The following is a 15,125-nucleotide window of genomic DNA, read 5'->3' on the forward strand; positions in this document are numbered from 1 at the left end:
CACTCAAGGTTGTAATCACTGCCAAATGTGCTTCAATTAAGCACTGCAAATTATGTCAGAGTGATATCTATTTTTTTTTCTTTTAAATAGAATTGCAAAAAATCTGAAATTCTGTTTTTGCTTTGTCATTATAGGGTACTGAGTGTAGTTTGATTGATTGGGAAAAACAAATTTAAGCCTATTTAGCATTAGGCTGCAACATAAGAAAATGGGAAAAAAATTCAAGGGCTCTGAATACTTTCCGAAAGCTTTGTAAATAAAACTCGCCTTGACTTGACTTTGTTAAGCTTTGTTATTGTTCTGCTGTATGTTTATTGTTTTATTGAGAGACAGAAAAAAACAGTCAAATTCCTTTAATGTGTTCACATGTTCGGCCATTAAAACCGATTCTGACATAACACAAAGTTGTAGCCATGAGAGCAGACAATAGCTTGAAATATGGATGTTGCTGCAAGGTACAAACTCACACATCTTCAGCCCAGTAGCACAGAGGATCTATACAATCACCACAGTTTCAAGATTAGTGTCACCAAAAAGGTATCAGACCAAATGTGAAATATGGTCACAGTCTCTCCTTCTGTTCCTGATGGCTTTGAATAATGACCAGAAAAGTATTTTTGCAGAACATTATGATTGCTCTGTGAAGTTGACCTTTGACCTTTTGGCTGTAAAATGCCATCATTTCATCATTTTATCCTATTAGAAATTTGAGTGAAAGTTTGACCACCAAATTCTAATCAGTTCATCCTTGAGTCCAGGTTGAAATTTGTCACAAATTTGAAGAAATTCCCTCAAAGCATTCCCGAGATATTGTGTTCATGAGAATGGGACAGACAGATAACTGCCTCGGGCCACGGCGGTCTCTGGTGAGGAGGCATAAAATTAGGTTACAGAGCTCAAGCCTGAGGCCTTTGCCTTCATGAGCTCATGTCCTGTTCAGTCATTTCTATGAGCTGGAAGAAAATCATAAAAGTTATAATATAAGTATGCAGCAGACTTTGTTCTAAGTTGGTGCAGCTTCTCTCAGTGTTTAAACAATACCTGTGGAAAATATTTTACATTGTTAGTTACTGTGTCAGTAACATCGGTCCACAGTAAACTTGGTTCTTTAGCTCCCTATTTTGCAGTGGTGGAAGGTAACAAAATATACTTAAGTACTGTACTTAAGAACAAGACTGAGATACTTTATGTGAGTATTTCTATTTTGTGTTACTTTATACTTCTACTAGGGAAATATTGTGTTTTTCACTCCACTAAAGCTATACTGTCAGTGCTGGTTATATTGCAAATTAAGATTCCACACACAGAGCACATGATCATCTTATGACAGATAATGTATTTTTATTGATTAACTACCAGTAACAGTATATAAAGAAAATAATAATGGCTCCACTATTAGCTCAACCTACATATTAACACATTCAGTTATAATAATCTAACAGAAGGATAACACTCAATGAGGGGATTCTTTTGCATGAGGAAGTGCATCACTTCTTCTGTGGTACATGAAGTACATTTTTCAAACAACCCTTATTTTTGCTCACTGGTTTACTTGCTAATTACATTTTCTACAGAACGTTTCCAAGAAGTAGTGATTGTAAAATTTTTACGAGGTGATACTGCTATTGTTTATCTTTTGCTATTTCTACTTAAGCCTCTGAGTACTTCTTCTACCCACTGCCCTTTTGTATATATGAAATAAATTTAGAAACTTTATTTCTGTAGTCATAACTCAGTTTGGGCTGCATGTCCAATTTGCACATACAAACACAAACATTGTTTAGGGACACAGGGGAAAACTGTGCCTGGGACATTTCACATGTACAGACATTTACAGAGCCACTGGCATGGCTAATGACTCTTAGTCTTGCAAATTACTGTATAAAACATGGGGTTGATTGATTTTGCTTTAAATATTTAAGACATTTCAGAATATGACCAACCAGACCTTTACTGTTCAAAGCACATCAATAGTTGTAGGGTGACCTGTTGGATATTTCTAATGTCCTGGTCGATTATGGGATGCAGGGTACACTGCATGCCTACCAAGTCTCATTTATTTCCATTTATAGGGAGGCTGCATGCAGAAACAACAGGAGGCTGAGAGTGTGCAGATTCTACATAACACTGACTGCAGAAAAACCTTGCCAGACAGAGAAGACTTTGAAGGCAAACAAAGCAATAAACTTTAAGGAATACAATCAGTAAGAACAACAAATATCAATATGTTCACAGTATTATGCAGCATTTAACCTCTCATTGATACAACTAAAAAAAGTGTGAGTGTAAACATCTGTTTTCCTCTGACAGAGATGTGATTATTCCCAAATGTTCTGCTGTGCAGTGAAATAAAATCATCCTGACTGACAGTCACTTTAACTTCTTAGATCTGGTTGTTTTCAAGCAGATGGAGAATTCTGATTGGACGATTCCTGTACATAGTTGATATTGATGGACTGGCACAAATGTTCTCAAGAGAGACACTGGGACATGTATACTGTGTTTACATCACAGTGTGTCTTTGATTTACTGGATGTGGCAGGGCACATGAGTATGTATTGCAGAATTACAGTTTGGCTGTACTGCAGACAATCGTGTCATTCTGTACACTTCAAAATCACTGCAAAACCTCATAGTGATTTTCAGTATACGTTACCATAATAGTTGTCTTTTGATCTGGAGAATGAGGGGATTTTTTGATCTTGATTTTTTGAACATGTCAAAGTTTTGCAGACAGCTTTTTGAAGACAGCTGTAAAGATGGCATTAAATATTTAGCAAAGAAACCAAACTGACAGACCATCTTCACCATCTATAGTCACTTTTAATGTAGGCTTCACAGATATTCAAACTTGTTTTTTCTATAATTGGTTGTAAAGTAAAGCTTGCAGTCTTTTAAATGTCACTTCTCATTGCAGTGACTCCATCATGTTGATTGCCTCCAAGCTACAAAGTCCAACACTGGCATAAAAGTGCTTACATGTACGACACAGTTGGAAAAGCTGATAAGGCTAATAATAATGCTAGACAGGATAATAATAGTGGAAAAAAAATATTAGGGCTACTATATAAACTACTACTACTACTAAATAAAAAATACAATTTGCAGTGACGTTGTAAATGGTTTATAAAAAGATAATTCATTTGGAATTGAATAGAGCATTACTGATGTAACAGCTTTCATTTTCTCACATCATAATTCAGCAACTGTAGGGTACACAGAGGTCACAGAACGGAGCAGCTGCCACTATGTGAAAACAGGGGCAATTATCTTGCAGAATCCATTAACAAATTACTCCAGAGAGAAATTTTTATCTTTGCAGAGATTATTAATTTTACTTGTTTGTGTGTAAATTCCCAAGCTAAAGAGCCAGTTAATGTTACGACCTCAGGAACGTGGTTTTATTTATTTTATACATGTTTGTATTTCTGTTTATGAGAATCTGGTGCGTCTAAGTTGTCTTTCAGGTGACAGTTTCCTGCCTGCTTTTAGATTTCAGGATGAAAGAGGGACAATCATTATAACAGCAATGCACCAGTGTAGAATAACACAGTCAGTGTTGAGGCTCTCTGAGCTCTGTCTGCACATCAGCAGTGGACTTTTAATGGTGGAAATGATGCAGAAGACGTAAATGAATTTGGTTTCAACTCACAGGAAACCAGATGGTGGATACTCAGCCAGAGGGCTGAAGGGAAGCTTTTCTCTTTCTATTATTGCTTCTGAAATAAAGACCACATTTCTCACATTACCACTGAATTTTACATCAAGTGTACATAGTAATTTCTTTAGAAACTGTGAACTGATGCAGAGGAATTCCGACTTTGTCCAAAGCACAAAAATATTTTCACGTCAATATCAGTTGTGTTCAGGAAACTGGTTTGTATCGTTGAATGCTGTTGAATGCTGCATTAATATTGTCACATAAGTCTTCAGCAACGCGTCCCTCGGCTTTACCAGCCTGTTGAACTGGCACTAACAAGTGAGAGTCTAATTTGTGGCCTGTAACCTGAGGAAAGAAAATTTCATTTGTGGGAACAGATGTTGCCTGTGAAGTATGAAGACTTGTTGCCCTCTACTGTTTGTGTTCAGTGGTGCAACAGAGAAACTGCATATTGTCTGTCCCCCATTACACAATTTTCATTAAAAATATCTTTCTTTCAATGAAATGTATCTGTGCAATGGATTAATAACCCTGATTTATCCATAATGACTAACATATTACTCTTATCCCTCACGGTATGTTAGCACATCGTAAATATAATGCAAATGTTTAAAATATACTCAGTTACTCTTTCTTTTGTTGAGTTTTGGTCCTTATGTGTTTATTAAAATCATGTAAATAACTATAGTGAATCCCAGCTGTTGTGCCCAAATAAAATTAAATAAACCAAAAAAAAAAAAAAAAAAAAAAAAATGCATCTCAACCACACAAACAACATTATGTGTGGCAAAAGACATTATAGCATAAGCCTGAAAATGTGACTGAATGAGACTGATTGTCAAATTTTTTTATTAAACAGTTTACAAAGCCATCATACTGATGATTTACGCCGTTTATTGGTTATTCGATATATACAAAGTGAACAGTTGCAATATGACAAACATATTAACTGGATTATGATCGTGTTTCCATCATGATAGCACCATGATCATTATTAATGTCTTCCAACTGGATTATTTAATGACTCAGTCATCAAACGGACATTCATGCTCAATCTTCAAATCCACATAAAGCAAACCCTTATTATTAGCACATGCTTATAAATCTCAAATTTTCAAGTAAAAATTGTAAGAATACTGCTGTTATTAAATCACTAGCTGCAATAATTTATAAACTCCCTTCCCTCCCATTATAGAAAATATGCAGTTCAATATGCTCAGAAAAAAAAAAGAGAAACAAGACAAAACAAAAAAAAAAAAAATGTGGTTCCACCTGGAAGGCATCAGCAGAACTGAAATATAGAAAATTTCAAAGAAAAAAAAGTATTAATATTATGTTATTCAAAAAAGTATAAAGGATATGAGTTATTGAGACCAGGGCCAAGGAAAGGACTTACCTTCCAACGGTTACCACATTCATTACACAGGACAAATGTGGTCATTGGCTCATCAGCACTGCGTGTCTGCACCTAAAACACACACACACAGGAGGTTACATAAGCTGTACATTACAGGGCAAAGAAGCACTTGACACAACTTAGAGAAAACACGAATAAACTTGAAACACAATCATTTGCTCCTAATTGCTTAATTAAGGAGTATTTACTCCAGTCTTAATGGAATAAGGTCTCATCATTACAGATGTGTTATCCGGTTTCCACGTCTTCAGAAAGCGATAATATAGTCATAGCAAATTTAATACTGCAGCACTAAGGCCCTAACAATAATGAAGTCTCTTTCCACTGGCTTCTCATAAGTGCACATCTATACAAAACAGCTGTGAAATACTCTTTATTATAGCTCCTTCAATCTGTGAAAAGGCGCAGAAATCATACTGAACATTATAAATATTATTTCATACATTTCACAACCTAACTTGACAGCCAGCTTACGAAGTATCGCTCTCCTTTGCAATCCTAAGATGCAGCGGTGGATCTAGATTGTATGACACCCTGGGCCAACGGTGACATGATATGACTGACTTGCAAATGAGCGATAGAAAACCGGTTCGTGCAAATGAAAGCTAACAAATATTCTGCTTTTTGGGTTTTTTTTGCAAGTGCCCGTGCCACCCTCTCACAAGATGGCGCCCTGGGCAGCTGACCATATCGCCCATCTCAGTATCCGCCACTGCTAAGATGTGAGATTTAAACAAGTGCATGTGAGAAAAAAAAATCCCAGTATTATTTTTAATGTATGTCCAGTGTGTGTATGTGTTAAGGTTTGTTTGCATGTATCGTGCGCTGGTACTAATAAGCCTGCCTGTTTACCTGGTTATAGGTGCAGTTCTTCTTCTTGCATTTGCCGCACTGCAGCAGGTCGGTGGTGGTGCCGCCAGTTTTGGCCATCTGATGCTCCCTGATGGCCTCCTGGGTGAGAACGTTCCTCAGCTGTTTCAGCTCGTCGCTGGCCATTTCCTACATAATGACAACATGTCAAGGGAGCAGAGGGGATAATGTGAAGTGAAGTGGATATGACACGAAACATTTCTGTGTCACATAGAGACTGACAAGCTAGAGGACACTTAGTGTGATACTTGACAAAGTGTTTCCAGCCACAGACACAAATCTGAGCATCGTGAAAGGAGTCCATTAGTGAGTAATGATGAAGCTGCGGCGGTCTATACCTCAGCAGACATGCTGGCAATGCGGCTCAACTCAATGCTCCCTGCCAGCACGTTTCTGCGAAGCCCGGGGTTCTTGGGGTCCTTCAGGTTGCTGATGCGGCTGCGGACTCTGTTCTTATACTTCATGTCAGTGGCCTTTATCTCCTGGTAGATATGTGCACCCATGTAGTCAAGGGAGAATTAGATCTGCCATGGGCTGTATCTGATCACAGTAATCATGTCTAACAGGATCTTTTCCACTCGTCTCATCACTGAATAGAGTACAGATAAGTCAAACCAAATATAACAGGAAACAATGAACTAAATTGAAGGATATGATCTTCAATCTCTGCTGCCATGCTGTCACAGTTAGCTCCAAAATCTTTGTAGTCGTCTGTGAAGACCAGAAGAAAGTCATTCATGTTAATCTGCACACAACACTGACACACTCCTCATGTAGTTTATTGCTGCTGATGGATGAAGTCTGTGTTTGTAAGAGTTACTTTGTCAGCATATCAAGACCTCTGCCGCTGTTGTGTGTTTACTGTCGGTGATAAAGTGTAATGTTAGCCTCACTGTCTGTGCGCAGGGCAGCTGCCAGCATCTCAATGCACTTGTCCCTGACGGAGTCTCCAGTGGCCAGGTGAGGGGACAGTGGACCCCCAGCAGAACTGAAGCCGGGTGACATGGGGCTGGTCGGGGTGGTGGGAGTTTTAGGGGCATCGATCTTTCCCTTTCTGTAAAGACGGAGGCATTTAAAGAATCAAAGTCTCACACCTGGGGTCTTTGGTCTGATTGGCACCACAGGAATGTTTTCCAAACTGAGTTTGGTATTTGAACTGATGATCTTTTTTTCCAAGAGCAGAATTTATCTTTTTAGACCATATCGAGAACATTTTATATTAAATGATAATAAATGGATGTATAAAATAAAACTCAGTTGTAATCCAAATTTGCCCCATTCATCACTGTTAAAGCAGCCACTTTATCCACTCAGGGACATCTGAATGTAACTGTAATATAAAATATTATCACCTTGTTGATATGGCTAACATGTTATCAAATCATTGCCTGGACATAACGTAAGTATTCATTTTGATTTGGATTTTTGGCCACACTGAAAATAAGTCCAAACTTCACTCTCATTTAGCTCTGCTTTTGGTTTCCACCAACTCCTGAGAAAATTATCTGACTCATTAGCTGCTAAATACTCCAATATATCCATATATTGGGCAGGTACAGTAGTGTACGGTGGGTTTATCAGAGCTTTTTCACCAAACCCATCAGGCTGCTGCTGGAAACGCGAATCATGAGAGAGGAGAGACTGAACCGTAAAGTTAAATTTTGTACAACCCAAAAAAATAAATAAATAAATAACTGAAAAATGCTACAATTCTCAGATGAGCTGAAAGAAAACTGCAGTTGTATGATTCTTCAGCTAGACTGAAAATAAAATAATCATTAGGGTCATTCACATAAATTGTAATGAACCTAAAATGACTTGATTATTGTAAATAAAAATAAAAATAAAAAATTCCTATTGAAATACCTTTCACTGCTATCAATTGAGGGCTTCCTCTGTGGAGGTCCAGGCTGAGGAGTCTTCGAGCCCTGAGACTCTCTCCTGTAATACAAAGTCAAAGTTTGTTTTCCACATGTAGAAACCAATGAAACAGTAGTTTGGTGAAATGAAGTCATTTACCTTTCACCTGTGAGCTTCTTTGCTGGTTGTGAGCTGCTTTTCTTTGACTCAGTGGATTCCCGTCTATGTAAGGAGACTCTTTCAGTAAACCTGCCTTTATTTACAATGTCAGTGCTTCTATTTCCTTTCAGCTAGTGCATATGAGTCCTACCTGTCAGGTTTGGAGTCAGTTGAATGACGTTTCACAGGTTGGCCAGGCTTCGAGTCACTGGACTCCTTCCTGCAACAAAAGAGAAAAAGAGTTGTGACACTGACACCATTTTTGTTCTCATTAAGAGTAAAAATGTTAAATACACGCTTGGGGATTATTTTTGACACGAAGCAGCAAAAAGTAGAACTTATTTTCCTGCTCCCGCACACCTGTGTTTTTCTTTTTTGATATCCAAACTGGGCTTTTTGGGAGGTGGTGGTTTAGAGTCAGAGGAATCTTTCCTGACAAAGGGAAAGGACAGAAGAAGTGAAATAAGGAAAGCTCCTCATGCACAACCGACAAAGACATGTTTCAAGAAGATAAAGTCGAACTGCACAACCACCACATGTCACACCCACAGCCTAACAAACATTTTGACACTCGTGACGCGCCAACCTTTCTCTCTTGGCTTCTTCGGACTGTTTGATAGACACTTTGTTATCTGAGGAGTCTTTCCTGCAAAAAGAAAACAGTCTTTGTACCAGAAGAAAAACCAACAATAGCTGTGGTCTTTTTACAGTCAGTCCTTCTACACCAGCTTGAACTGTCCAGGGGACCCCCAGACACATGTTACAATATAAATGTGATGTGGGATGATGAAACACTACAAACTTACAAACTGTATTAGAAACCGGTAAAAGATTATTCTTTAAATCCGGTCAAGCCTCCTCTTTAATAAGATTTAACTGAAACAACAAAACAGTTCCAAACCCATAACAGCACCACACGCTACATCACTGTAATATACAATATTGAGATTACAGCGTGAGATCAGCTCCGGAAACAACAGAAAACGTATTTTTCAAGGATGACTGAGGCACAGAATCATTTCCAGATCCCCGACCTGTCTTTCTTCATGTGATCTGATGTCTTCTTCTGTGAAGGAGGTTTCGAGTCCAGCGACTCCTTCCTGCTGTTGCAAATAACACAAGGATTCAATGAAGGGGCACATTTTCTAAATGAAATTACAGGTTATTTTTCCAAAACAATCCTTCCAGACACTTCAAGGCAGTGATCGCAGACATGCAGTCAGACCTCTCTCTCTCCTTTTTCCCGTCCAGTGAGGGACGCTTCGGAGGAGGCGGTGGAGGGTGGAGGTGAAGAGGGAGCGGCGGAAGAGGAGCGTTGGGGTCAGGAGGCTCTTTTCTAGTTTAAGAGACATGTTTGAGCGGAGCTGAAGAGCTGAGTGAGTAACAGCAGAAAAACTCAATGTGATGTAATGCAAGTGGGCATGCAGACCCTGACCTTGGTGGAGGGGGATGAAGGTGAAGAGGAAGAGGAGGTATTGGAGCATTTGGGTCCGGGGGAACTTTCCTGATGTGACAATCGACATTGGTTTGAGAATCCCACTAAAATCTCAAAATCTCAATCTCAAACTACAAATCATGCCTGACCTCTCTTTCTTTACTTCCAGTGAAGGCGGCTTAGCCGGAGGAGAGGCGGGTCCAGGGGCGTGAGGGCGAGGGTGTCGGGAGGCAGAGTCTTTACCATCCTTCCTGAATGAATGTCACAACAGTACAGATCAGAGCGCTGCACCTCAGGACTCCACAAAAATGCATCCCGCTGTTCGAGCTAAATATAAAATCCTTTTAGTAAAAAGACACACCTGAGAGCATGCACCATGCACAGCGGGGGTCCTGTTTGCCCATGAGCCTGGTTATAAAACTGCAGGAACAAATGTCAACATGCATGTGAGTAACTCAGAAACCATTATGTCATGCAGCACCAGCAGGAGCATTTGAGTCCTTCATGCTCTTCAGCCCAGGCGATGTTAAAGTCCTGACCTGTCTTTTTTCATGTCCAAAGAGGGGCGTTTGATCGGGAGAGGAGGCCGAGCGGGTCGGGGAGGGGAGGGGAACCGGCTGGGATACAGAACACTGCTGTCCAAGACTCCTCTCCTGAAATGAATAAGTCAGGCTGAAGCTCTGCTGGATCTTTTTCATGTGTGATAATCAGTGTTTGAGCCACCTTCATCTCACCTTTCAAATATGGACTTGTGAACCTCAGCAGGTTTCTCTCTCTGGGGTTCACTCGGCGGTCTGTCTCGTTGCGGTGTGTTTATCGGCCTCTCATGTCTGCCGTCCTCTCTGTGCTTGTCCTTCTTCGTGTCATCTGCTTTGCTTTGCTTCTTGGGCTCCTCGGGGTGTTTTTCCTTTCTGAGCTCCTCCACATGTCTCATCTTTTTTTGCTCCTCTAACGGTTTTTCTTTCCTTAGTTCTGGCTTGGGTCTTTCACTCTGCAGGTCTTGCACATGCTTCTGTTTCTTGTTATCTACCTGCAGGTGGGGATCCTCCACAGATTTTTGTTTTTTGGAGTCTTCTAAATGCTTTTCTTTTCTGATTTCTTGTGGATGTTTCTCAATTTGGGGCTCGTCCAGGTGCTTTTCATCCCTGAGGTCATCTGCATGCCTCTTTTTGTTTTTATGGTCGTCATCATGTTTCTCTTTTCTGTTTTTATCTGGGTGTTTTTTGTCAGGATCTGAGTCATGTTTCGCCTTGATGTCCAGTGTCCTGTGACTAACAGAAACAAAGGAAGTATCGTTTTTACCACTGTTCAAGAGCCAGCAAACATTTACCAGCTTCACTTACATCAGGTTTATCGTCGCAATTCAATTTCAGCCATATCCGAATGGGATTAAATATTTAAGTGGGAGGTGGGTAATAAAATCTCTTCCCTTTTCCATTCTAATAAAAGTCACTCCAGATGGCATTTTACTCACTAGCTAATTACACCACTTGGTTTCATAATGCACGATGTGATGCAGGCCGAGCAAGTGATCTTCATCGCCTACGGGCTGGATATTATTTTTAACAGTGGTATCAGTTACCAGTAATTATTTAGCTGTAATTTAATTGTTAACATAGGCAGCTACAAACTGCTTACATGTCTGTCTTAATGAAGCTTTTCCAATAAGAAAACTGGCATCTGCAACAGGTTCACATGAAGCTGATTACACATCACAAGCGTAAACCAGTAAAGACACAGTCACTTGTACTATGACATTACAACAGTTCATTTGGGTCTTTGTTTGGCTCTCATAAAGTTCCTCTTTACTTTTTCCCTCATTCTACGAGTTGACTGACATTAACGAGTGATTTATAAGATAAAGATCCTCTCTGCTTCTTACGCTGTCACGTTGTGCACAAAGCTGATGAAACAGTGAATACAAGTCTATGCAAAAGAAAACACAGAAATACTTATTTAAACACAAAGCGTCTCTTCAGACTGGACTTGAATTACGGCGAGTTCACTGTAGAACAGCATGTTATTAGGACTGCAGTTATTATTGTGGGAGGGGGTAAACAATCACAGACATAAATAAAGAGAAACAAATCCTGTGCAAGTGGAACTTTAGAGGAGAATTCAGTGCTTCAGTTGAAAAATTCATGCAAAAAAAAAAACAAAAACATTGAACACTTTCATTGCTTCCCTGACCCTTTTAGAAACACATTCCTTTAAACAGAAAAAAAAAAAACAAAAACAAAAAAAATTACAACTCATCATCATGTGTGCCAAGACTTTAAAGTAAATCTCAGATGTCCTCATTTGATCGCAGTCATACCAAAGCAAGTGCATACACAGTACAGAACCACTGGTTTTAATTCACTTTGCTGTTATAACAGATTTTTACATTTGAAGAGCTGTTGCTGGAAGATCTGATATGAAATGAGGCATCTCTTATCACTTTCTTTTCTTCTACTCATAGAGCACTGTCCTTGGTTCTGAGTATTGTCTGTTTATATTTGCTATGAGTCACAGGTTATTTTTTCTGAGTAATATAACTTCCCTTGTAGTTCAACACTAAAAGCATGATGACATCAGTCCATCTGCAGCTGTCAGAGGGTAGAAAAACTGTACCTCTTCAAAATTATGATGCAGTGATACTTGAATGACATTTTACATTATCCTTAAATAATTACAACCTTCCCGCTTGATCAGCTGCTGCAGAATACTCTCCTGGCAGTAAACTGTTAGTTATGACATTTTCTTTCATCCATGGTTGAGTATTCGTGCACAAATTGCTGCACAATTGTTGCATGTGGACTTGAACTATCGCTTGAGGTGCATAACTGCGTGTCACGTTTGGTTGAGCCTACAGCAGTTTAGTCACTGTGGGGCAGGCGTTGCAGGTGTTCTGGTTATGACCAGAAATTTAATACCTGTCCTTCTGTGTTAAATGTAATGTTACCTGTGTGGTTTCTGTGCAGCAGCTGTGAAAGTACTGACCTACTCAGTGAGGGTGAGCTGTTTGGAGACAGTGCTGTTTTGCTGGAATCCAATCCGTTCTTCATCTCAGCCGGTTTCTCAGCGTGAGAATGGCCCGAGTCTGTGTGAGGTGTATGTGAGGGGGAATCATATCAGAAACGATTTCACTTCTTAAAAAAAAAAAAATCATGTATGAACAGTATGTAAATCATGTATTGACAAAGTCAAGCGTACCCAGAAGTCTTTTCCAGTCTTTAATGAGAACCTTTGCCAAAGCAATGACTTCCTCATCTGTGCAGTGCTTCCTGATGCCGTTCACAGACATGCCAATCCTCGTTTCCTAAAACAAACATACACACATAAATGTACAGCTTTAATAATCATGCAGTTATTTCATTTGTCATGGAAGTTATTGCTTCTAATTAACTGGCTGAACAACAATTAATAAATGAATGAAACTTTACTCTAATCTAATATAGATATTTTTTTTAAAAAGTTAAAATTGTACCTTACCTGGAGAAGTTTGAGTGTCATATTGAAACCTTTCAGTTCCTTCAGCAGGTCCATAGCGCCCTCCTGCACATACAACATAATCACAGCTACCATTTAAACTTTTAACCTTCAATCTTGAACGTCTTCATTTTTTTAAATATGTGAGAACAGTGTAAAATACAGAATTGACAACGTGCAAACGTGAACAGTAGAAAAAAAAAGATTAGAAAATGATAAGTCAGCACGAACACTTTCACTTCTGTATTTTTAAAGTTTTCACCGGCCTCTTGGTCAAGTACAAATTGATGGCATGAATACATCAATCACAACAGGCATTAAATCACACTGATTAAAAGCTACAAGTCAGTTTTTATTGATCACATGCAGTTACAGTCCTCTAACTGTGAAAGGGCGCCATGAAACAACGTCCTGGTTGCAGACTCAGTCACAACACACACGCACACACGACCTTGCCCACAGGCCGCGTTGTTTACTTTCTGTCGCACACTTTAGCCACTGTTTCACATGTCAACCAGCAAACATCAGACAAAGAGGACAGGAGTTGGGCCCATAAGACGCTGCGCTGCACACACGCAGACCGAGACGTCCTGCAGGCGAAATGTCTGCAAACCCGCGCCAAACACCTGTTGATCATTTCTTACAGCGCAGTCAGGCTCATATTACAGTTGTGCAAACTTCCCCAAACACACGAAATCGGACGAAATCGAGCTCTCCGTCCGGTCGGAGGAAAACGCTTCATTTTCAGAGGAGACGTTCACGGGCCTCCCGCGCAACACGCGGTGGCAGGACGTCGCGCCACCTGCGGGCGTCAAAATATCTCACCGTGTTATTTCTAGACACCATCTTGTCCAGTTTCTTTGCAATCCGGATGAGATCTTCTTCTCGCGTCATCGCTGCATTTAATCGACTTTGACCGTATGAATAATGCTGATTGGATGCTTTTTTCTTTTTTTTTTTTTTCAAATGCGATTTAAAACAAGTAAAAAGTTGGGGTCCGCTGCGGTCCGGGCTGTGCGCACGGCGCCCTCCATTCAGCCCAGAGGCGTGTCCTGCCGCAGGAGCCCAGCTGACCGGAGCGACACATGACAACAACTAAATATAGACCCCGTAGTACGAGCGTGGGACGGCACTACAGCTGCACCTCAGGGCGATTCGTGCGAAATATACTTAAATGTTCAACTTTAAAATGCTTCTTCATTTCCCCCATTCAAGCTGGAAATCACCTTTATTTTATTTTTTTATTTTTTTGTCTTTTGTCTCTAAGATCATGGCTCCATATTCTGTCGTAGATTTGATGTATTTTGGCTGAATTGTACCAGCAGCTGAGAGCTGATGTTGGTTCTCAGCACAAACGAGGTCACTGTCTAATGATTAATCTTTCCAAAGTGAAGGCACTGCAGCTATCTGTGCACCAGCACCAGCTGCTGCTCAGCCGCACAGGAGCCTGGCACTGGATCACAGTTTTACTACATGTTTATTACCTCACCCGCAACTTCAGCACACTGCCATAGATATTTTTAAGTTATTTGAGGAATTTGAGTGTGGGGTGTTTGCTGACTAGATTTTCACCTTAGTTTACAAAATCAAGTTCAAGTGGTAAAAAAAAAAAAAAATCTCTTCCTGGATTTATTCACACGTCTTTGCCAACAGAGGGGGCTGTGGTGTAAGTCTGTAGTTCCAGAAAACTCCTTAGATCCTTACCAGAGAATTAACTTTGCCCTTACACTGAAAATACTGATCTTACAGCTGCCATCATGTTTTATTGTCTCTTATTTGCCACATATGCCCTACACATTTCAAATAGAAACAGATGCAGGGCAGTCTCTGAAATCTTTACCCTCCTTTTGAGCCCAGATTGAGATTTTAAAACATTGGGCCTTTGAAATAATATTTTGTGTTCTTTTTCAGCAGCTTGCTTGAGGATACATTTAATGTTGAAGTATGAATGTTGACAGTGTACGGGCTGTTTCCAAGAATTACAGAGACACCCAGCAAATGAAGTGAAAATATCCTAATATTGAACTGGAATGATATTATTGAAAATGAGTAATTACACCGGTCTATGCCGTTCACAGTCCTCCTTTGAGTCCTGTGGTATACAGTGAGTTAGCTGAGGTCAGTTAAACAAACATTCACAGAATTAAATTACTTGCGAATCCTCAAGCAAGTGTTTCCTACAAGGTCTTTTGTATCTTTTTTTTTTTTTTTTTTTAAATGTGTTTATATCTCAACTCTGACAACTTCTTGGA

The 15,125-nt window shown here is 39.7% G+C and overlaps 1 protein-coding gene across 7 annotated transcripts; it reads right to left on the reverse strand.

Moving 5' to 3' along the window:
- Positions 1 to 4,538: 4,538 nt before the first annotated feature.
- tcea3 (transcription elongation factor A (SII), 3) lies at positions 4,539 to 13,944 on the reverse strand. Of its 7 annotated transcripts, none has more exons than XM_071469739.1 (21): positions 13,699 to 13,919; positions 12,877 to 12,939; positions 12,598 to 12,703; positions 12,385 to 12,484; positions 10,137 to 10,673; positions 9,942 to 10,055; positions 9,552 to 9,653; positions 9,403 to 9,471; positions 9,193 to 9,303; positions 9,002 to 9,070; positions 8,554 to 8,613; positions 8,328 to 8,399; positions 8,119 to 8,187; positions 7,968 to 8,030; positions 7,815 to 7,889; positions 6,842 to 7,002; positions 6,603 to 6,659; positions 6,287 to 6,441; positions 5,931 to 6,077; positions 5,058 to 5,129; positions 4,539 to 4,952 (listed from the first exon to the last, which is right to left on the reverse strand). In XM_071469739.1, exons 1-21 carry the CDS (start codon positions 13,765 to 13,767, stop codon positions 4,944 to 4,946), a joined length of 2,280 nt encoding a protein of 759 aa, XP_071325840.1. In that variant the 5' UTR covers positions 13,768 to 13,919; the 3' UTR covers positions 4,539 to 4,943. The 7 variants fall into 7 exon arrangements, with proteins under 7 accessions (XP_071325840.1, XP_071325845.1, XP_071325846.1 ...); XM_071469743.1 differs by having other exon boundaries at positions 4,810 to 4,952; positions 6,287 to 6,436; positions 6,598 to 6,659; positions 13,699 to 13,944; XM_071469740.1 differs by having other exon boundaries at positions 4,810 to 4,952; positions 6,287 to 6,436; positions 6,598 to 6,659; positions 9,002 to 9,067; positions 13,699 to 13,900.
- Positions 13,945 to 15,125: the final 1,181 nt, after the last annotated feature.

This window comes from Trachinotus anak, unplaced genomic scaffold (genome assembly GCF_046630095.1).
Source record: "Trachinotus anak isolate AG129_WGS33_773 ecotype Australia unplaced genomic scaffold, CSIRO_AGI_Tana_v1 ptg000032l, whole genome shotgun sequence".
Lineage (NCBI taxonomy): Eukaryota > Metazoa > Chordata > Actinopteri > Carangiformes > Carangidae > Trachinotus > Trachinotus anak.

Coding starts and splice junctions, on each gene's coding strand:
- tcea3 (XM_071469739.1), bottom strand. CDS start 13,767: ATGACGCGAGAAGAAGATCTCATCCGGATTGCAAAGAAACTGGACAAG. Junction 9,071..9,192: donor GGGAAAAAGGAGAGAGAGAG/GTCTGACTGCAT, acceptor TATTTGCAACAG/CAGGAAGGAGTCGCTGGACT. Junction 8,188..8,327: donor ATCAAAAAAGAAAAACACAG/GTGTGCGGGAGC, acceptor CTTTTGTTGCAG/GAAGGAGTCCAGTGACTCGA.